The sequence below is a fragment of the Mustela erminea genome, chromosome 6 (genome assembly GCF_009829155.1).
Source record: "Mustela erminea isolate mMusErm1 chromosome 6, mMusErm1.Pri, whole genome shotgun sequence".
Lineage (NCBI taxonomy): Eukaryota > Metazoa > Chordata > Mammalia > Carnivora > Mustelidae > Mustela > Mustela erminea.
In genome coordinates this window covers 464,286-486,324 of record NC_045619.1, presented here as the reverse complement: position 1 = coordinate 486,324, position 22,039 = coordinate 464,286, and the positions used below count along the sequence as shown (strand labels likewise).

General features: G+C 59.2%; 2 protein-coding genes across 14 annotated transcripts in view; both read right to left on the bottom strand.

The window, feature by feature from the left end:
- TUBGCP6 (tubulin gamma complex associated protein 6) overlaps nucleotides 1-10,121 on the bottom strand; it is a 29,440-nt gene extending 19,319 nt beyond the window's left edge. For 4 of the 7 annotated variants that reach the window (XM_032345820.1, XM_032345819.1, XM_032345823.1 and 1 more), the window contains exons 1-3: nucleotides 8,956-10,120; nucleotides 7,806-7,969; nucleotides 3,476-3,686 (exon numbers count right to left, since the gene is read on the bottom strand). In XM_032345820.1, the coding sequence (XP_032201711.1) occupies nucleotides 3,476-3,686; nucleotides 7,806-7,969; nucleotides 8,956-9,696 (1,116 nt within the window). In that variant the 5' untranslated portion in view covers nucleotides 9,697-10,120. Of the gene's footprint in view, nucleotides 1-3,475; nucleotides 3,687-7,805; nucleotides 7,970-8,955 lie in introns of all 7 variants that reach the window. The other 3 variants (XM_032345825.1, XM_032345824.1, XM_032345818.1) reach the window with 2 other exon arrangements.
- A 5,836-nt stretch (nucleotides 10,122-15,957) lies between these two features.
- Nucleotides 15,958-21,687, bottom strand: HDAC10 (histone deacetylase 10). 7 transcript variants are annotated; one of them, XM_032345803.1, is made up of 20 exons: nucleotides 20,923-21,687; nucleotides 20,718-20,852; nucleotides 20,377-20,473; nucleotides 20,067-20,164; nucleotides 19,871-19,975; nucleotides 19,643-19,711; nucleotides 19,411-19,537; nucleotides 19,162-19,227; nucleotides 18,916-18,975; nucleotides 18,750-18,839; nucleotides 18,492-18,598; nucleotides 18,353-18,420; nucleotides 18,019-18,283; nucleotides 17,828-17,912; nucleotides 17,416-17,501; nucleotides 17,215-17,271; nucleotides 16,971-17,049; nucleotides 16,628-16,810; nucleotides 16,384-16,452; nucleotides 15,958-16,225 (listed from the first exon to the last, which is right to left on the bottom strand). In XM_032345803.1, exons 1-19 carry the CDS (start codon nucleotides 20,979-20,981, stop codon nucleotides 16,426-16,428), a joined length of 1,863 nt encoding a protein of 620 aa, XP_032201694.1. In that variant the 5' UTR covers nucleotides 20,982-21,687; the 3' UTR covers nucleotides 15,958-16,225; nucleotides 16,384-16,425. The 7 variants fall into 7 exon arrangements, with proteins under 7 accessions (XP_032201694.1, XP_032201695.1, XP_032201696.1 ...); XM_032345804.1 differs by having other exon boundaries at nucleotides 16,384-16,543; nucleotides 16,628-16,716; XM_032345805.1 differs by having other exon boundaries at nucleotides 16,628-16,716.
- Between the last annotated feature and the right edge of the window lie 352 nt (nucleotides 21,688-22,039).

The window sequence follows — 22,039 nt, the reverse complement described above, 5'->3', positions numbered from 1 at the left end:
GTATCGCTGCCCCCCTCCACCCCCTCAGCACGGCACAGTGTCCCCAAAACCACGCCGCACAGACGGGAAGCACCGAGAGCGGAGATCAGACAGCCACCAGGCAGAGCCCGACTGTCCCCCACTCAGCAACAGAAGCTACGCCTGCAGAAACAAAGCAGGACTTCTCACGGACCACACTGCAGAGTGCATGTCAGAACGCGACGCCCACTGCGGGAGAGGGCACAGGGGAACACGGCGCAGGCACCGGATCTGGTCACTCGGCTCACAGGGCACCGCAGGGCTGCGGCAGAGCATGTTCTGCATCACTGCCTGCCGGGCAGGCCGACAGACAGCCCCAGACGCCCCAGCCGACGCAGCTCTAGCCACAGGCTCCAACAGACACAACACCTCCCAACACGTTAAGATGATAAATGTTCTGGGGCGCCTGAGTGGCTCAGTGGGTTAAAGCCTCTGCCTTCGGCTCAGGTCATGGTCCCAGGGTCTTGGGATCAAGCCCCACATCGGGCTCTCTGCTCAGCGGGGAGCCTGCTTCCCCCTCTCTCTCTGCCGGCCTCTCTGCCTACTTGTGATCTCTGTCAAATGGATAAATAAAATCTTAAAAAAAAAAAAGATGATAAATGTTTTGTGTGTTTTATTGCAATTTAAAGAAAAATTTAAGCAAACAAAAAACCCTCCCAACAAAGAAGAACTCGGGACCTGACGGCGTTATCAGTGAATTCTACCAAACAATTGAAGAACTAACACCAATTGTTCTCAAACTCTTCCAAAACCCAAAAGGGGGGATACTTCCCAATTCTAAGAAGCCAGTATTGCCCTGATTCCAAAGCAAGATAAAGACACTATAAGAACAAAAAACTACAGGCCAACATCCCTTATGAACATAAATGTAAGAATCTCTGACAAAATACTAACAAATCGGGGCACCTGTGGCTCAGTTGGTGAAGCGTCTGACTCCTGGTTTCGGCTCAGATCACGGTCTCAGGGTCGTGGGATGGAGCCCCACAGGCACCAGCCTGGACATGGAGTCTGCTTGAGATTCTCCAGCTTCCCCGGCCACCCACCCAAAAATGAATAAATAAATGTGAAAAAGAAAATACTGGGGCGCCTGGGTGGCTCAGTGGGTTAAGCCGCTGCCTTCGGCTCAGGTCATGATCTCAGGGTCCTGGGATCGAGTCCCGCATCGGGCTCTCTGCTCAGCGGGGAGCCTGCTTCCTCCTCTCTCTCTGCCTGCCTCTCTGCCTACTTGTGATCTCTCTCTGTCAAATAAATAAAATCTTAAAAAAAAAAAAAAAAAAAAAGAAAGAAAATACTAACAAATCAAACCCTGCGGCGTATTAAGAAAGGGCGGCTCGGCACCCAGGAATCGATCAGTCTGGCCTTCACCGACGGTCACGCTGGTCTGCGAGCTGCTTCAGCACCATGGCAGAAGACATCAAGACCGAAACCAAGAACTTCCAGGACTTCATGACCACTAACAGGGGAGACAGCTCCGTGCGCGAACGGTACCAGCACCTGTACGCGTCCCCCAGCGCCATATCCTGGGTGTCAGCCTGGGACCACCACCAGGCAAGAGGCTGTCTCCTGGGAAGGCGGGACCCGGCCGCACCCCTGCCCTCTGTCCTCGACCCTCTCCCACCCTGGGATCCTGCGCCACAGCTCGGCTACCAGTAAATACTCACTAGAGAAGTGGAAAAAAACAAAACAATAACGCTATAAACCACAATAGAATGAAGAAACAATAGCGTTACCTTAACTGGTGCAGAGAAAGCATTTGACAGATTCCAGCACATCCGAGATAAAAACCCACGTGTGACAGCCCACAGTTAGCACCATGCTCCACAGTAAAAGACCACAAGATTGTCCCCTAGGACACAGGAGGCCGGAATGTCGGCTTTCACCACTTCCGTTTAAAACAGCAGTGGCAGTGGCAGCGGCACCTGGGTGGCTCAGAGGGTTAAAGCCTCTGCCTTCGGCTCGGGTCATGGTCCCAGGGGCCTGGGATGGAGCCCCGCATCGCGCTCCCTGCTCAGCGGGGAGCCTGCTTCCCCTGCCCCTCTCCCTGCTTCTCTGTCTACTTGTGATCTCGCGCTCTGTCAAATAAAAAAAGAAAACCTTAAAAAACAGAGAGAGGAGGAAGGAGCAGCGGACACCTGCCATGACTGGGGAGCCCCGAGGACACGGTGCCGAGAGAAACCAGCAAGACACAGAAGGACAAATCCTGTCTGGCCCCACTTCCCGAAGGCACCCGAGTGGTCAGACTCAGAGCAGACAGTGGGGTCGGGGAGGGGGCTGCAGGGCAGAGTGTGTGATGGGGTCAGAGTTTGGGAAGTTCAGGTTGGGAGGGTGAGGATGACACAACACTGGGAATGTAGCCAATGCCACTGAACAGCATACTTAAAATTGGTTTAAAAAAAAAACCGTGGGGGGCACCTGGGTGGCGCTGGCAGTCAGGCGTCCAACTCCCAGTGTCAGCTCAGGTCCTAATCTCAGGATCGTGAGCTCGGGCCCCACGATGGGCTCGACGCTCGTGAGGAGTCATTGCCTCGACCTCACAAGGACACACACACGAGCAATCTCTCTCAAAATGAATACATCTTACCCAAAAAAAGTGATTAAGATGGTAAATTTTCTCTTATGTGTATTTTACTGAAACTGAAAAGAAAAGGGAGGGGGTTGCTTCGCAGTCAGGTCATTCGTACAAGGCCTCGAAACGGCATTCTAGAAAGTCTCCAGAGGGTGGCCCTCACGCCAGCACCCCCGTCAGTCACCTGAGGCGGGACCTCATGTCTCCGGGGCAACCCCCAGGACGCGCACTGAGCACATACTCGAGTTTGAGAACAGCCACTTGGTCACGACGCTGAAGAGCTGGAAAGGCGGCTGCTGAGCCCAGAGGAGGCCGCGGAGCGCGCAGGAAAGGCTTCGGGCTCGCGAGTGCACTCGTTCACTTTGTGAGAGGCAGACGGTGGAAGCACGGCCGCGGCTGCTCAGAAGGAGCCCAGTCCCCCCACCGCCAGGAGAGAAGCCGCAGCACTGAGTAAAGCCAGCGACTGTGTCCGAACCGCAGGCCCCTTCCTGCACGGCAGGTGCTCCCCGGGGCCAAATGTGCGCCCCGCCAAGCACAGGGAAGGCTCCGAGGGCCACTCGGTGCCTCTCGAGGATGGTCAGGGAAACGGGGAGCACATTTCTGTGGCTCCACCAACAGCATAAACATCTCACTTTTGTTCAGTTCTAGAAGGACGTTCATCAACGTGTACTTTTTAGAACTGAATCGAGAAGACCATGGCCACGTCCTCCAGGCAGGCCATGGAGCCAGCTTCCCTGGCGACCTGCGGCGTCCTCCCCGGGCCCACCGCTGAGGCTGGCATCCAGCCGCCCACTTACTGCACTGGGCTCCCCTCTGCCCCGCACAGTGCCCGGCCGACGGCGGGCTGTCCAATGGAGCCGGGGCTGTCCCCGCACGCCAGCGCTGGCTCACCTGGCAGAAGGAAAACGTGGCCGACGCGACCCCGATCAGGACGTTCAGTGCATCCTTCACCAGCTCGCACTCCTTCGCCAGGACCAGCTGTGGGGCCTGCAGCAGACCCCCGCCAAGCACCTGCAGCTCCCCGTGGCGGAGCCTGCAGAACCTGTCGAAGGCGTCCCTGCCGGCCTCGGTGAGGTAGGGCTCCTCTCTGTGGCCGGGGGGGCTGTGGGAGACAGAGGAGGGGGCACTGAGCGGACGGAGCGACACGGACACCTCAGCCGCATACAGAGAAGCCTGGGGAGAGGGACTAAGACCAGAAGCAGCAGGAAGCACCCCCGCCTGCCCAGTGTCCAGGGCCACACGCCGGTCCTCAGCATGACCACCACACAGCGTCCACAGCAGCACGATTCACAACAGCCCAAGGCAGCAGCAGCCCAGGCATCCACAGACGGACAAGTGGGTGAGCAACGCATGGCCTGTCCATAAAGTGGAGGATGACTCAGGCCTAAAATGGACACTAACACCTGCTGAACCTCGAAGACATTACACTAAGTTAAAGAAGCCACATACAGGGGCGCCTGGGTGGCTCAGTGGTTTGGGCTGCTGCCTTCGGCTCGGGCATGATGTCAGGGTCCTGGGATCGAGCCCCGCATCGGGCTCCCTGCTCCGCAGGAAGCCTGCTTCCCTCTCTCTCTCTCTCTCTCTCTCTGCCTGCCTCTCTGCCTACTTGTGATCTCTGTCAAATAAATAAATAAAATCTTTTAAATAAAAAAAAAAAAAAAAAAAAAAAAAAAAAAAAAAGAAGCCACATACAAAACTATACATGCCAAATAAGCATGAGGGCAAACTTTATGCTAAGTGCACTGACCGCTCCTGCGTCCCGGGACGGCACCAGGCGGCCAGCAGGGGGAGCTCCCGGCCGGCGCGGCCCCAGCAGGACCAGGCCCTCCCAGCAGGGGACTCCCAGCCCCAGCTCCCTCCTGGGAGCACAGGAACGACTGTGAGAGCCCCGTCCAGATATCCTGCTGAGCTTTCCTTGATTCAGTTTCAAGAAACAAAAAGTCTCACAAATTTTCGGATGTAACATGCCTGCTGGGTCTTGCAGGTGTCTCCCAGCATACCTCCGGGGGCTCTGCCTCCACATGGTGCTGTGTTAGGAACTCACAGCCACATCATTCAAAAGCAGCCCAAAAAACCAGTATCACTTTTTCAATATTCCTTTGAAAAACATCAACCCGTACTGAAAAACTTAAAAGAGCTGTTTTTTAAAATCCACTGAAAAACTAATTTCTTAATAAGGGGAGCTTAGGGAACACAAGCCCTTTTAAAACTTTTCTTCTGGGGCGCCTGGGTGGCTCAGTGGGTTAAGTCTCTGCCTTCGGCTCAGCTCAAGGTCTCAGGGTCCTGGGATCGAGCCCCTCCTCAGGCTTTCTGTTCAGCAGGGAGCCTGCTTCCTCCTCTCTCTCTCCCTGCCTCCCTGCCCACTTGTGATCTCTGTCAAATAAATAAATAAAATCTTTAAAAAAATAAAAAATAAATAAATAAAGCTTTTCTTTCATTTTTATACCTAACCAGCTCCTTTCCCTTCCTCTGCACAAAACAAAAAACAAAACCTTATTTTTAGGTCTAGCATCTCCAAAGAGTATCATTTATTCTTCAAAGACAAAAGTCACTTCCTGAAGGGGTAACAGCTCCAAGCTTGAGGACAGTCTAACATCAAGACACACGTCTGACCACCAGCACGTGTATATCCCCATCAGGCATGAGACACAAGATACAAGAACAATACATCTCAGAACCTATTAAACCAAAAACCCTTCTGAGGCACCTACGGGGTTCATGCGGTGAAGCGCCTGCCTTCAGTTCAGGTCATGATCTTGGGGTCCTGGGATCAAGCCCCACATTGATCAAGTCCTGCATCAGGCTCCCTGCTTAGCAGGGAGTCTGCTTCTCCGTCTGCCCCTCCCCTGCTCCTGCTCCCTCTCGCAGATAAACAAAACTTTTTTTTAAGATTTTATTTATTTGAGAGATAGAAAGAGAGAAAAGAAACAGGGGGAGCAGGGATTGGGGGGGCAGAGAAGCAGGCCCCCCGCTGAGCAGGGGACCCCCCCCCACGCGGGGCTCGATCCCAGGCCCCTGCAATCACGACCTGAGCCAAAGGCAGTCTCTTAACGGACTGAGCCCCCCAGCTGTCCCTCTCTCGCAAATAAATAAAATCTTAAAAAAAAATCAAAACTCCTTTTTAATCGACAACGCACGTCAATCCTCCTTCCCCTCATCCAGCAAGTCTGTGAGTGCAGGGCGGCGAGGAGGACACGCCCAGCCTCACGGAGGCGGCGCCGCGGACCAGGCGGACTGCACGCGAACACGAGGAAGCACCCACTGGGATCCCAGGGCGGGGCGGGGCTCCAAGAGGCCCTGGGAGCAGCCAAAGAGGAAAGAGTCAGTGTGAGCGGAGCTGGGGGGCCGCGGGGAGGACCTCGCGGGAGGACCGGCCCTCGCCGCAGACCCGGGCAGCCACGGTGTCGCAGGCAGAGCAACGACGTGCTCGGCTCCCGTCTCCGGAGGGCAGCACCGACTGTGTGCAGCATGAAGGAGAGGTGGGGGCGACAGACAGGCCGGTTCCAAGGCGTCCAGGTGGGCAAGTGGGCCGTGGCCAGACCACGGACATCTGCCCTCACTCCCTCGGGAGAGAAAAGCATGAGGAAAGGCCTCTCAGGTTCCAAAGTCCTTCTGAGGTTCCTCAAGGGAGTCGCGGAGGGCAGGCGGACGCCTCAGATGCCGTCCCATCTCTCAGCCCAGCGGCTCCTGCGCCCGCTCTTGCAGGGTCAGCACGAGCACCACTAAGGCCACATGTGCACCCTCTGAGAACAAGAGCGAAGGCAGAAAATCCCATGAAGGAAAACACCAAACTCCCCTTGTCCCCACGGAGAACTCAGCCGTGAACATAATGAAACCAACCCCCCCGCCCCCGCAGAATGAGCACAGCCACAGAGAAATGGCAGGGAAGGCCAGCAGCAGGCAGGGCGGCCTTCAGACCTCCGGGGGTGCTCAGGGTGAAGCAGCGAGAGGGGTCCTCCAGGCTCTCGGAGGACAGAGTTTACGGTCCTAGGGCTGAGGGCGCACAGGCAGCTTGGGCTGCGGAGGGCAGCAGCTTCCCCAACTGCTCACTAGCCAGAGATCATGGTAGGAAACCAGCGGATGGCTGGGTTTAAACTGAAACAAGTTCAAAAGATCTGCCAAATGATCTAGAACAGAAAGCCTCATGGCTCAGGGCCCTGTGGGATCAGGTTCGCACCAGAGCAGGCAGAGGATGATGCTTGGGGGAGGTGAGGAGAGGCAAGGACAGAGGTCTGGTGAGCAATCCTATCTCCTAAACAGTTACCTGAAAAGCAGGAACTAATGAATGAAATACCACTGAGCATGTATTTACAAAAGAAAGTGCTAACTTGCTGGCCCACTTTTGAGACACGTGAGGGGTTAGCGGCAAGCGGGATGGCTAGACTTGCTTTGTACACCAGACAGAAAGTTGCAGGACACGAAAGACAAGGCAACCTCCACCAGCGGTGCGGAGAGAAGCAGGCAGCTGGCCATCCACTGCAGAGGAACCCACTGCGGGAGGGCGGTAGGGGAGGGTAGATGACCTCGCCAGCAGGAGCGGTGCCTGAACATGACTGGTACTTGTCTACACCCTGGCACGTGTCCATCCTCAGGAGACCCTACTGGCCCCCAGACGCTGCTCCAAAGGCACTGTACCCCTGCTAACCCTGCCTCTTCCATCCCGTGCTCCCCAAAGTGGTCTTCCACAGAACTACCAGCACACGAGATAGGGCAAGAGGGTCCCAGGAGCAGATAGTGGGAAATATGTGTCCTCCAGCCCCAGTCTGGGAGCTTCTGAGCGACACCAGCGCCTTATAGACTCTGAGAGTCCTCCGTGCAGAGGCCTCTGGACCTGGGTGGGCCCAGGGGAGCACTGTGATGACCGAACTTGTCCACCAGAGGGCACCAGAGTCAGTCCTCGATGTGAAGACCGCGCCTGGCCCTGACTGCTCAGCCTGCGGGCTGCCCTCCACGGCTCCGACTGGGGGCCCTCACGGCAGCACATCACTCTGCCGCCAACGGACTCCCTGATAACCTCTCGGAAGCCTGCAAGTCCATCCCTCAGCGTCTCTCTCACGTCCCGGGACCCAGGTCAGGCCACACTCGAGCCTGACTGAAACTTCCCGGCTCTTAATCCCATCATAGCTGCTCTACAAACAATGGCCTGAGCTCTCCTGAGTAAAGGCCATGCTCACACCTTGTGGGGGCGAAGGGCTGCGATTAGGGGCAAAGGCTCAAGTACCATCCAACTTGCTCCCAGCACCTCCGCTTGCTGGCCTCGTAGGTGAGCACGGCGTCCCACAGGTCGATGTCTGGAGTCATGCCTGGTTCAGACTGGGAGTCAGGAGTCAAATTAGATGCCGACTGGAACCCTTCATCATCAGACTGATCCACACTCTGAGGAACCTGGAGACCACAGGAGAGAAGGAAACATCATATAAGCTTTTGGGTCTAAATTTCACCCAAGTGTGGTCAGAATTCCTGGACTCCCCCCAAGAAACACCCAGCAGAATGTTTCCTCTACTTTTGCCAAGCACGTAGCTACTACACAATGTTTTTACTCCCACCGAGTGATTTAAGGGATCAAGTAAGATGATCAATTTCCAGTTGCATAGGACACATAAAGGCATCAATATAACTTAAAATGGAATTTTTCAAGAAATGGTTCTGATTGGAAAATCCATTTTGGGGAACCCAGCACACAAAAATCATAGTAGGGGCATCTGGGGCATCCAGTCCATTAGGCATCTGCCGAACTTCCCAGGGTCCTGGGATCGAGCCCATGTCGGGCTCCCTGCTCAGCATAGAGCCTGCTTCTCCCACTGCCTGCCACTGCCCCATGCTCGTGTGCGTTCTCTCTCAGATAAGTAAGTAAATTCTTTAAATTCTTTAAAAATTAAAAAAAAATAAAAATTAAAAAATCACAGTAAACAGAAAAATTTACTGTGTTATAGCGAGAATTTTTCATAGTAAGGGAATAAATAAATGAGTGATGATAGCACTGAAATGTTTCAGCAACATTTATAAAGCCACAAAACACAAAGACCCACAGTGATTTACTAAGGTAGGAAATACCCCACGCTACAGGCGGAGGAAGGACACAGAACCCGCACACAGTAGGGGGGCTCCGCTGTGTGTGGCTGCTGAGTACCTGACAGACGGCTTGCAATCAAATGTAAACAGCAACCCTAGAGAGCAGAGTCTGCAGGCGCGCAGCAGCGGGGTCCCCGTCCACCCAGGTGAAGCCCAGGCCAGCAGCCCTGCCTCGCCACAGCTCAGCCACCAAGTGACAGGGACTCGAGTGTTACCCTACGTTTAGCATGACCAAGGGGAGGTCAAAGGAGGCATTTCCAGCTGCCGAGGAGCTGGACGCAGGAAAGCACACACTCTACCTTAATGGCCAGTCCAAAGAGGTCCGCACTGTCCGGCACCGGGGGCAGGTCCAGCCGCACGTCCATGTCGTATGTGCGGCTGTGCACAAGGGCGCCGAAAAGCGACACCCGGGTGTCTCTCTCAAACCTGTCACTGCAAGGATCCCCATACGAGAAGAGCCCCGTGGTGGGCAGGCCGGTGCCTGGGGCCGCCTCCATCACCTGAAGCGCCTTCTGGATCATGTCCTGACATAAGTACTCCTCCCTGGAGATCAAAGACTGGACGTCCAACTCAAACACACTCAGGTCGTAGCAGTCGTAGCCGCCGTAGGGCACATTTCGCCCCACGTGCCTGTTGTTCCAGAAGTAGTCCCTCTTGCGCCGCAGCACTTGAGGGGGGCCGCTCCCTGCCAGCTGCACCAGGAGGTCCAAAACAGACGCCACCTCCACCAGCGGACCGCGAGGGGCCGCGAGGAGCTCCTCCACCAGCTCCTCCAGACGGTCAGCCTCGGGGCCCAGCCCGCCCACTCTCAAGTCGAAGGACAGCATGAGGACCTTGTTCTTCACCGGGAGCTTCGCGAGATCAGGCTGCAGTCTACGAGTCTCGTCTTGAAAAAGGCCCGTGAAGAGGGCATTGTAGGCCACCCTCTTGAGGCTCTGCTTTGCCCTCTGCCGGCTCACGCCGCGCTGGCCCAGGGGAGCCTTCGCGGCGGGCAGGAGGGCCTCGCACAGGTCGTCCAACAGCTGCGGGACGCTGGCCATGCCCACCCCTTCTCAGCTCCCGGCCCCCCGCAGGCGGAAAAGCACCGCGGCCGGGCGGACGCAGCCGCGGGAGCGGACCGCACGGGGCTGAGAGCCGGGCGACCCGAGACCGGCACCCGGAGGCTCAGCACCGGCGCCCCCCGCCGCCCCGCCGCCCGCAGCAGCCCGCAGAGTGCCAGCTCGCCGCCTGTCCCGGCCACCAGCCTTCCCCGTTCCGGGGTCACGGAGCGGGACAACCCCGAGGAGACCGCGAGGGCCGTACACCGCGGACGTGGCCCGCTCTGCACGCTCTGTCGGCGTCCCGAGAGGGACCGCCCGGGCTTCGCGCCGCCGGCGGAGGCGCTGTGGGGGTGGCGGCGCGCAGGGTACCCGGGCCAGGCCTCACTCCGCAACCTGAACGCAGCCCCCGCTCCCGCCACCACCATCTCCGCCCGCCGCGTCACTGCCCCCGCGACCGCTTAGGATATCTATGGCGGTCGCGCCGGAATTGCGTCATCGGAAGGGCGGGGCGGCGGGCAGGGCACTTCCGGCTTGGCTGCCGGGGCCGCGTAGGGGATCGGAGGCCCACGGCGGGCTGGACTGAGGGGGTGGGGTCACAGTTTCGCGAGTTTTCGGAGCTTGGGAGGGTGAAAGCTGGCCGAGGGGGCGCTCGCTGGGCTGGACTGCGCGCGCCAGGAGTGGGGGCTGGAGCGGGGCCCGCAGCTGGACCCCGGTCATCGCCGCGTCCGCCGCAGACCCAGCCCGAGCGCGTGCCGCGGGCCTGTGCGCTGCGTCTCCTCCGGGAAGCCCACCGGCCTGCAGCTGCGGCAGGGAGAAACCCCGGCGCCCTGGACTCCCGCTTCTCTGCCACGACCGGACCTCCCAGCTCCCTGCTCTGGCGCTGCCGCGGCTCGCTGGGCTCGGGCTGCACGGCTCCTGCTCCCGAGTGAACCGCGTGTGCCGGCCCCGTGGCTGGCCGGGCCTGCGGTGGACCCCGGCGCGGACCCCCACGGGCTGCGGCCGCCGCGAGGACAGGTGCGGGCGCCCGGGAGCCCGCAGAGCCCGCTGCCGCCTCGGACCCGGGGCTGGAGGGTGAGTTCCCCCCGGATTTCCAGCGCCGCGCGCGGTGTGCGGGCGCCCCAGGCCTTGTCCCGGCCCAGGTCCCCTTCTCAGAGCTGGACTGCCCGGTCGGACCTGCGCTGCTCTAGAGAACCCTCTGAGAAGCGGGCCCAGAAACCACAGTGCTTTCGGGGGACCCCCTTCCTGAGACGCAGCCGGTTGTGTTTTTAACCCCGCGGAGCCTGCTCGTGGGCCTCGCTCACTGAGTGCACTGACTGCACCCGAAGCAGCCGACCGGGGCAGTACACGGCCCCTCGGCATCTTTCCTGGGCTTGTCTCTGACGGCGCCGTGGCCCCGTCCGGGTACACTGCTCGCTTGTTCCTGCTGGATCCGCTGCCCTGCTCTTTTTTTTTTTTTTTTTTTTAAAGATTTTATTTATTTATTTGACAGAGAGAGATCACAAGTACTCGGAGAGGCAGGCAGAGAGAGAGAGAGAGGGAAGCAGGCTCCCCGCTGAGCAGAGAGCCCGATGCGGGACTCGATCCCAGGACCCTGAGATCATGACCTGAGCCGAAGGCAGCGGCTTAACCCACTGAGCCACCCAGGCGCCCCGCTGCCCTGCTCTTTATCGGCAAAGTCCTTGGCTGATTTTCGCAGAATGGACAATGAGCCTCCCATCAAGTCGCAAACAGACCCTCAAGACCTCTCCCCAGAATTAAAGAATACTCTAGAAACCACGAAGCCCTTCAGGGCATCCGGCTTACACAGCTCAGAGCCTCGTTATTCCCTGCACTAGTCCCTGTTACGCCCATTTGACCTGCGAGACAGCCTGTGGGGGGGGATGGAGCTTTGTCCAGGTCCTCCGAGCAGCACCCTGCAGTTCCCGCCCCAGGTGCTAGGACATGCGCTCCCGCCCACAGCGAACTCCTCATAAGGGACCTGTGGGGTGCATCTTCCAGGATTTCAGTAGGTGAGCTAGGCCAGTATGGCTTGGCCTTCAGCTGGACAGAAATGCCCCAGGGTTCCGGAGCCCTTCTCACTGTTCACAACCTCAGAAGCTGAGTCAAGGTACCAAGCTTTCTGTAGACAACACCTGGTTACAACGCGCAGGTGATGCACTTTCTGCCTTTCTCCATGCGCAGGAGGCGGCATCCGCCTGTTACAACTTTTAGCTTTAGGGGCGCCTGGGTGGCTCATTGGGTTAAGCCGCTGTCTTCGGCTCCGGTCATGATCTCAGGGTCCTGGGATCAAGCCCCACATCGGGCTCTCTGCTCAGCGGGGAGCCTGCTGCCTCCTCTCTCTCTGCCTGCCTCTCTGCCGACTTGTGATCTGTCTGTCAGATAAATAAATAAATAAAATCTTTAAAAAAAAAAAAAAAAAACACTTTTAGCTTTAATAGGACATAAAATCTCTGGAGGAAAGCTGCAGTTTACTCAAACTCGGTAACAGTACTGAGGGGGCCTCATTTCAGAACGACTACATTTGGATCCAGTTACCAGGCTTCCTGGGACTGGCTGGCTGCTGTCACAGCTGGGTCCCAAACGTCTCTCTTACGGCTCAGCCCCTGTGTGCTTTGCTGAAAATGCAAACCTAACCCTATTATTTGGAAAGATCATAAAGACATAGTTTTGGGGACTTTGAAGAAAAGCCTGATAAAGCCCCTGCCCCCACACATCCTAATGGTTGATTTCCTCTTTTCCTTTTTGTACATGAGGGCGAAGGGGATGACTTGGAGCGTTCAACACAGGGAGAATCACTGCCCCGTAAGGCACTGTAGCCAACAACTAGACCCTGTAGCTTGGGGGTGACCTCCTTGGCTAGGCCCCTGCAGAGATGGTCACGGGGTCCCCTCTAACCATCCTTGTATTTTGGCCAAGGACAAAACCACAGACATTTATACCGGTCGTCAGGGTGCCTTTGGGCAGCTCACGACTTTGCAGTACTAGGAAAACAACAGCTTCCTTACCTGAAACAAGGATAAGATGAAAAGCGGCTCCGATGTCCGGAACGCATAGGCTGCCGTCCCTCAGCTGGGTTTCGTTGAAGCTCCCGGGCGTTGTGCACTCAGCTCCCTGGAGGCCAGAGTAGTAATCCTGTTGATATTTCTGCCGAAATGCTGCTTGGTCAGTGGAGCGCGGGACTCTTGGTCTCGGGTTGTGAGTTCGAGCCCCACGCTGGGTGTGGAGATGACTTCAAAAGAAAATTGAAAGAAAAGAAAAGAAAACCAATAGCCAAGCCTCTGTTCTGTCATGGTCCCAAGCAACGTTCTCCCAAATGATAATTTTGGAATACCAACCAGAGGTATCCAAAAAACTGGCCCCAAAAAAGGAAAATCTGGTAATAGCTGGTTTGATAAAAAAAGAAGTCTGGTTGGACCAATTAACAAACCAGCCCTCCCAGAAACCCTAAAATACCCACTACTCACCTCAGCCTATGCATAAACCATTAAGCCACTGGCCTACTGACAAAAGGAGTGTTCACGAACCAGTACCGTTTAGGAGATAATTAGGCCACAGAAAGGGCCCCTCCTCTGCCCCACCTGTCCACACAAAGGGATCCTACAGCTTCCACGTCTCCTAGCCCCTGTGTTTTCTCACTGGACTGAAGCTTTTTCTTCTGGACAGGCCAGTGCTGCTGCTGTGACTAAAATTTTGTTAAGAACGATTGTCCCTACCCAGGGAACCCCTCAAACTTCCTCGAGGTCGGAGAACTCTTACTGGCCGGGTGCTTCCGCAGGCCTGCCCTTTGCTGCCCTCCCCCACACCCCCGTCAGGCCCCGAGCTCGTCCCACACATCACCAGCACTGGTGAGCCTCAGCTGGCAAAGTCCATACACCTTCCAAATACCTGGGCCCAGAGCATTGCGGCTGGTCCTTCTAACCCTCAGATCCACCCCCTGGGGAATTGCCAGACTCCAACCCGTGGAGATTTCCAGGACGTCCGATGCTCTGGGCCCCTGCCGCCTCTGACCCAAGTTAATGAAAGGACATCCACTTCCATATTGTTCTTTGGGTCTAATTTCTTCTATTGAAAGTAGCCATGTGGGACGCCTGGGGGGCTCAGTCGGGTGAGCATCTGCCTGCCACCCAGGTCTTGATTCCAGGGTCCTGGGATCAAGTTCAGCGTTGGGCTGTCTGCTCCACAAAGAGCCTGCTTCTCCCTCTGCCTGCCTCTCTCCCTGCTTGTATGTTCTCTCTCTCTTGCAAATAAATAAATAAAACCTTAAAAAAGTAACCATGCTTTGGTGGTGCCTGGGTGACTCAATGGGTTGAGCGTCCAACCTGGTGTCGGCTCAGGTGGTGATCTCTTTGGTGGTGAGGTCGAGCCCTGCAGCGGGGTGGGGGAGCTCAGGGGAAGTTAGCTTGGAGATTCTCTCCCTCTGACCCTCCCCCCGCCACTCTCTCTCAAATAAATGAATCTGGGGCGCCTGGGTGGCTCAGTGGGTTGGGCCGCTGCCTTCGGCTCGGGTCATGATCTCAGGATCCTGGGATCGAGTCCCACATCGGGCTCTCTGCTCTGCGGGGAGCCTGCTTCCCCCTCTCTCTCTCTCTGCCTGCCTGTCTGCCTACTTGTGATCTCTCTGTCAAATAAATAAAATCTTTAAAAAAAAAGAATGAGTCTTTAAAAAAAAGTGTTTTAAAAAGTAGCCACGCTTCAAGAGAACAGTGTGCACAGGGAGTTCCTGGGAGATGGAGATGGCCTGAAGCGCCACATCTTGCGGCCTGGACATATCGTTTATCGGAAAAGACACCTCCAGAAAGACGCTTCAACCTTGCCAGGAAGGCCCCTCTCAGGATCTGTTAACCAGCCCTTGTGCCTCCCAACTCCAGGTCAGATACTCCGATCCACCGGAGGGGTGGAGAGAGGCCCCAGGCCTGACGAGACCCGCACACCAGCCGGCGACCTGCAAGTGAAGACCTCCACGCTGAAACAGCTTTCCTGAGATGTGCAGAGCAGGCCCGTGCACCGTCTCCTCCTTTCCCTTCCTTCTGGGGGAAGACAATGCCCTGTGGGGATCTCCTAAACCCCGGGGACGGGGGAACCTTTTTGTTTATGGCCTTGCGGGAGCAGCTGCACCATGACACCGGGACAAACGTGTTTTCCGCTCACTTGTTTTGAAGGGTAAGAAGGTTCGTGTTCACAAAAGTCCCTCTTTCACCTGACCTGATCTCTTACTCTGGATTCTTACCCAAATTCAGTCTGTGAATTTGCACCACGCAGGCTGTATTACGGATGAGGGTTGTTTCCAGCTCTTCGAGAGAACGGTACAGTTTCAGTGCATCTTTGAGGTTTTGCTATTTTTGTTAAGCTGTTGCTTCGTTTTTCCCAAACACACTTAGCTAACTGTTGTCCTGTGTTCTCTCAGTGCCTGCCTTGCGCCCCACCCCACCCCTGCCCCAGGAAGAACTTTCTCCCCTAAATTGAAGTAAGTGCCAATACCTACCTTTAGTTGGCGACTACAGACCTACAGTGTCAGTTAGAACCATCACACAGTTTGGGACTGTTATGTCACTTCTTCTGTTTCGAGTAGCTATTTTAAGTTTCGTATTTTGTTAACTGTCAAAGAACTTTTATAAAACCCATGTGCTCACTAAGGAAATGATATTTGCAACCTTGAGAAGATGTAGATTTTAGACGGGAGGTACCTGGCCTTTCTCCCTCCTGACCGCCCACCTGACTCAGATGTGCCCTCAGGTGGTTTCCAACTGGCACACACCTTCCCTCCGATGTAGGACCGGACAGGCAGAAAAGTCCTTCCTGGCACCAACAGACAACAACCCTAAACACGGAAAACCTGACTCTTGATCAGTGATGCTTTCGAAGAAAGAAAGGTCTTGATCAAAAGGGGGGAAATGTGGAAATTAATAAAGGGAAACTTTCTGAAGTGTGCCTGGGTGCTAGACGGGGAGGCTGGAAGGAGCAGCTGTGCCTCCCCACGTGACTACAGGAAGGGGCCACCAGAAGAACCACCGGCAGAGAATCATCAGAAAATCATCACCACCGTCGCTTCTCGGCCTTTTGGCTAAGATCAAGTGCAGAAAATCATCACCATCCTGACCTCTGGCTCTTCTCCAGTGGACGCTCATTCAGAACAAACCCTCCCAGCTTCCTTCTTCTCCATAAAATAACGTTCCTTTTCACTTATTGAACTTGCCTATGGTTTTGCCATAGTCCTGTCCCAAATTGCAATTCTCTGCTATTCCTGAATAAACCCATTCCTGCTGGTAAAACAACTTTTATTTTTAAGGTTCAGAGAAGCATAGGACGTGAGGATGGGGCCACCTGTGAAGAGGTGGGCCCCTGGAGGAGGTTCCAGGTCCCTGCCGTGGACAGAGTGCCCCCGAGCCAGCGCTCTCCACAGCTCCGTGGCTTGGCCCTCCGCACAAAGGCCTCCAGCCGTGGTGTACTGGCGAATGTTTGCATCTCCCGGATGGGAAGACTTCCACTCTGGTGGACTTCGAGCTACCAGCTCACGGCACTCCAGAAGGAGCTGGGAAGAAAAGTACAATCACGCTGTCACCGCGATGAGCAGGTTCAGGACGGCACCTCCGTCCCCAGGACAAGAGCTCCTCTCTCCCCAGATCTCTATGGCAGGACTGTCCCCCTGCACTCCCTGCGTCCAGCCTCAGCCCTGCCCCCCAGCCTTACCAGCCACCTGCAGCATCTCCCACTGTGCTTCCAGCTGCCCTCTCAAGTGCACCAGGGCCTGCACGTCGTCTGGGGAGGCCACGGAGAAGGGACCCAGGCTCGGGGGGGGGTCTCCATGCAACACCCGGGCCAGGACTCCCACAAGCTGGCATGTGGACTCCTGGGCCAGGAGCAGAGGTAGAAGCAGCAAGTCACTGGTCTCTCCCCACCCCACCCAACAGCACGTCCACCCTGCCCAACTCACCTGCTCCACGAGGACCAAGACTCGGCCCCCCGCTGGCCCCCGTAGAAGTGCAGCCAGGAGTGCAGCTTGGGGGTCCTGGAGGCCATGGGCTGGTCCAAGCGCCACCAGCACCAGATCAGGCTGGAAGCCATAGGCCAGGGGCAGCACAAGCGCCAGGATGCAGCTCAAGAACCCACCCGTCGTCTGCGGGAAGGACAGCAGCGCGGCCCAGCCCCTCAGCCAGCGATCACCCCACCGCCCACAGTCCCAACAGGAAGCCACGCAGGACAGGTGAAGGCCAGAAACTGGACCCCTGAGGACGCCGATGAGCGGCAGCTGCCCTGCCCATCACCCCACCGCTCACCCCTGACAGCGGCACAGACACGTGGAGCGTGGACAGGGCGGCCGCTTCTTTGCCTCTGATGCTCAGCCACAGGGTCCTCCTTCCGGGGAAGGGTGAGCACGTGTGCACGGGTGTGAGCCGCGGCTTACCCTCCAGAGCCCAGACGGCGGAAGCGGAGGCCCTGCCTACCCTCCCCCGTGGGAACCCAGGATGACGTGCCCACCCACACGCGGGACCAGATGCACATACAACTTGAGCGTCCTACCCATCACTGGCAAGGTCTGGGGGCCGATCCAGCTGTCCCAAAGCCACACAGAACACCCTAGAAGAGAGGGTGGCCCCAGGACATGCTGCACTCACCCAGCCAGGAATCCATTTCCAGAGCCCTCCTCACAGGGTGGGAAACAGGAAAGGTGTGGCCCCGCGAAGGCATGGGGTGCCCACGGGCCATGCCCTGAAGGCTTACCTCTGGGCTCCGTGGGACAAGCCCTGTCGAAGGACCACCTCCAGAGTGGAGGCTGCCGCTGGGGTTGTCGCGATGCCGCTGCTCACCTGTCGAGGGCAGCCCCCAGCCAGGCACAGAGTCACATCTGCCCCTGTTCTTAGTCCCTGTCTACAGAGCTGCCGTCTGTGCGACCTGAGCTCAGACCGCTGCACTTCTGGAAATAAGGTGCTAAAACTGTACTTTAAATCACCGCCTTCCCCTTACTGTCGGAGAGCATGTAGTTGAGGACGCTGAGTGACCCTGAACTTGTGACCTCGTCCCTAAGGGTAGTTCTAGAAAGGATCCATGTGGTTCTGCACCATCCAGCCCTCCCCGGATAGGGGCCCTGCCCCCAGCTCCATGGCCGCCCTCGACCCATCCCAGGAGCCCCCACCTGTCCATCCAGGATCCCATTCAACAGATGCAGGACCTTCCCAAGTGCAGTGAAAGCCGTGTCCTGGGTCAGGGCCTCGTGCAGCCTGGAGGGAAACCAGAGGGACATGTGGACAGGAAGTGACACAGACACCATGGCGCCCGTGTACACACAGCCCCACCCTTCTCCCCAGGCCTGCCTGCTCTGCCCACCTGGCCCAGGCCTGTGTCTCCTCCCTTGGGGCTGACTCCTCCTGACAGAGGATGTCGGGGGGCAGGACCATGGCAGCAGCCGGCGCAGTCAGGGCAACAGCCGTGCGGACAGGGGGTGTGGCGCAGAGGTGCAGCTGGTCCAGGAGTGAACTCAGAAGAGCCGAAGTCTGGGCCTCCGCTGCCTTGCATTTGGGTCCCCCAGGCGGCACAGGGGAGGGTCTCCTCTCTGGGGAGCACGTGCTGAGACTCAGTGTGGGTGTCGACCCTAGGGAGTGGTTCAGAGTCAAAGCCACTGTGTGGGAGCAACCCCACTCCCAACTTGGGCCACACTGACCTTGCTGCCAAAGGCTGGTCCAGTGAGGGGCCTGGGCTGCCCGGACGCTCTGGATGGACTCCAGGGCACTGTGGGGAGAAGCAGGAGCAGTCAGGCCTGGCCACGAACCCCCAGCCCTGCCCAGCCTCCTGCCCTGTACCTGTGCTGAGGCACCATGGGCCCCAACAGGGGCGGGGCAGGGTCACCCAGCAGCGCCTTCACCACCATGCACACGGACTGAGACAGCGACTCCAGGTGGTAGCCTCCCTGGGAGCAGGGAGGAAACAGACACGACTGGACAGGGCTGTGAGCGGGGCGGGGCACCACCAGCCCAAGCAGGACGCCCCGCCGCGTACAGCAGGCCCCCTCTGACTGCACCTTGACACCCAGCCAGTGAGCCCCCCTCGCCGCCAGTCACCTCCAGCACAGCACAGACCCGGCCGCCGGCCAGCACTTGCAGCAGCTGCGTGAGGTGGGCGAAGCACTCGGGAGTGGCCTGCATCTGCCCCTGGAACCAGAGCCCCATGTGAGGGGGCCCGGCCCCGGGACCCCAGACGCCCTCCCCAGCCAGGCCCAGACCTCACCTCGGGATCCCCAATCGCCGAGTCAAAGCCTGCTGAGACGAGCACCAGCTCAGGGTCAAACTGTGGACAGGGCCGGGTGGGGACAGGCAAGACAGAGCCTGGAGCGGGGGTGAAGAAGGCCCCTCCAGAGAGTGGCCCCCACCCACGGGGCTCTGTTCTGCTCCAGCGGAGGCGGGGGGCTCCGAGCACAGAATCCCCCTCCCACGCTCCCCCCACCAACCCCATGCCTGGCCCCCATGCAGTTACCTCAAAGGCCACAGGGAGCAGCACGTGCAGGAAGGCAGCCATGTAATCCGCATTGCCCATCCCAACCTGCGGCCATTGAGCATCAGAGCTGGGCACTTGGATGGGGGGTGGGAGGCTCTGGGGTCTTCACTCCTGGGGCCCAAGATCAGGGGGTGACCCTGGAAGGATGCCCTGGACTACGTTCGGGAGACCTGGGGCTGTGGGGCAGGGGGAAGGCCTGGGGGCAGGGCTGGGGGGAGGGGTGGTCACCTGGTTCCAGGGCAGGTTGACAGTGAAGCCTTGGCCCGGCCCTAGCCCAACAGCGTCTGCATCTGACTCCCGAAGATAAGGCCAAAAGCGACCGTGCTCATAGCGGTGCCAGGAGAAATAAAGAACACTGTGGACAGTCAGCCCAGGTCAGAAGTTGGAGCTCAAAGGTCAGGACCTCAGCCCCATGGCTCCCAGCCAGGGGTGGCAGGGAAGACCGGTGACCCCAGCTCACCTGGGGTCGTCCTCGAAGATATACTGGATGCCCTGACCGTGGTGGATGTCCCAGTCGACAATGAGGATCCTGGGATATGGAGTACACAAGCCACTGAGGGGCTGGGCCTCCGACCTGGGGGCGAGGAGCCCACCCCTGCACGGGAGAGCGCCACACAGGGTCTCGGAGCAGCCCACCCCACCACTTTCCATCCGGCGCAGCCCCCACCCCACAGCCACCCTGACACACCTGTGCACGCCGTGCTGCTTCTGGGCATATCTGGCTGCTATGGCCACGTTGTTGAACACACAAAATCCGTTGGCAGCAGCCCTCTGGCTGTGGTGCCCCGGAGGTCTGCGGGTGAAGATTGACCCATTGGGCTCATCCTGTGCCCTCCCAGGGCCACCCACAGGTAGGAGCTGCCCAGGAAGAGGACAGCCCTCACCTCACCAGGGCGAGTCCATTGTGTGCAGTTCCAGTCAGCACAGCATCCACCAGCTGCAGCGCAGCTCCCGCGGCCAGCCGGGCGCAGTGGAAGGTACTCTGCGGGGTGGGGGTGGGGGTGCCCATGAGCCCCTGCCGTCTACACCACAGGCTCTGCCCTGGCTGTTGCCCAGTGCGGGTCCCAGCAGCTGCTGCCAGTAGGGTACGCAGGCCATTTGCACATTCCTGAACGTTGGGGGGGGCCCCGGAGGTAAAACAGGCACAGAAAGGCAGACGTGCATGGTGGGGGGGGGATGTTCCCAGGGCCGCACCGGATGGAAGTAGACAGCATCGTACTGTCCAGACAGCGCCTGTAGTTCCTCGGTGCTCAAGGCCTGGGTTCCTCGCATCAGGGACACATACTCTGGGCTGCAGAGGGGCAGGCAGTCAGGACTAGGTCACCCCCAACCCAGCAGGGAGGGGAGGAGAGGGAGGAGTTGGACCCTGGTGGGACCGCCCACCTCACTGTTCCCTCCCCCATCCACCCAGTAGTGAAACTGAGGCAGATAGGGGAGCTCTGTTTTCAAGACCCGGGCAGGCTGGGCGTTTGCACGTCCCAGGCGGTGGCCTCTGTGGTGCGTGGCTCCGCGGGGGCGGGGGGGTGGGGTCTGACCTGTGCACCAGGCCCAGCTCCGCCTCTGAGGCCTCTCGAGCTGCCAATTGTAGACACCTTTGCTCCAGGCCACCCTGCTGCAGACGCTCCACGGCGGCGGTCAGGCGCTCAGGACGCTCGATCTCACACTCGGGGCTGCGTGGACACCGAGCTCAGCGACCAGAGCGCCCTCCCCATGCTCCCTGAAGTGTAAGCTCACACTTACTCGTCCCAGAGCAGCCGCGCGGCTGTCATTTCCTCGTGGTACACGAGCGCCGTCCTCATGGCCCAGCCGCCCCGGGGAAGCAGGTGAGCGCACCGCCCGTTCCCTGCGGGCAGCCCCGGGGAGCCGCTCACCCCCGGGACACAAGTGGGGCGGCGCTCGCGGAGCCGGGGCACAAACGCGCAGAACCCAGGCACCGCACGAGCCGCCGGCCGCAGTCGGAGTCCGCGGGGTGACTCCCGGGCACAGGTTTCCGGCCTCTTGAGCCTCGGACCCGGCACGGCCCTGCCCCCGCCGCCCAAAACCCCGCGGCCTGACCGGAGCGGGGCGGGCCTGACGCCCGGGGCCGCGGCTCCACCTCCCCCGGCAGCCCCGAGCCGGACGCGGCTACGCGAAGGGGCGGGAGGGAGGGGCGCCCCGCGGGCCGTCACGGCGGCACCACGGAGTGTCCCCGTCCGCCCCCCGGACCGCGCGGGCCAAGGCCTCAGACACTTCCGCAGCCCGTCCCGTCCGGCGCCGCGCAGGGGCCCCTCCTCGCCAGGGCTGGAGGCGCAGCGGCGAGCCGGGGCGAGGCAGGCGGGAGGCCGAGCGGAGGGAGGTGCGGGCGGGGGAGGAAGGAGGCGACGAGAGCACGAGGCCGGCACCGGGGGCGGCGCAGACGGAGCCCCAGAGCCCGCCCGCCGGGCAGAGCGCGCACGCGGGAGCCGCCGGCTGGACACCCCGGGGCTCAGCGGGCCTCGTGGGGGCGGGGCCTCGTGGGGCGGGGCCGAGGGCCCGGCGCGCGCTCGCCGGAGGCGGGGCCCCGGGGCCTCGAGGCGGGTTCCGGGGGCGGGGCCTCGGGAGGCCGCGCGCGGGGGAGGGCGGGCTTCTAGAAGGCGGGGCCGGGAGCGCGCGTCCTGAGGCCCGGGGGTATCGGAAGTGGGGCCCCTGAGGCGGGGGCGCCACCAATCCCGTCCTCGGCTCCCCAGAGTGCCGGAACGACCCCGACGGCGGCCCCGAGAGGGCCCTGCCCCACCGCGGCGCGCGACCCCGCGGGGGCCCCCACGCTCCCGGCCCAGGCACCCGCCAGCGCGGGCTGCGGGAGCCCCAGCGGGGCTCTGGGAGGACCCCGACGGGCTCT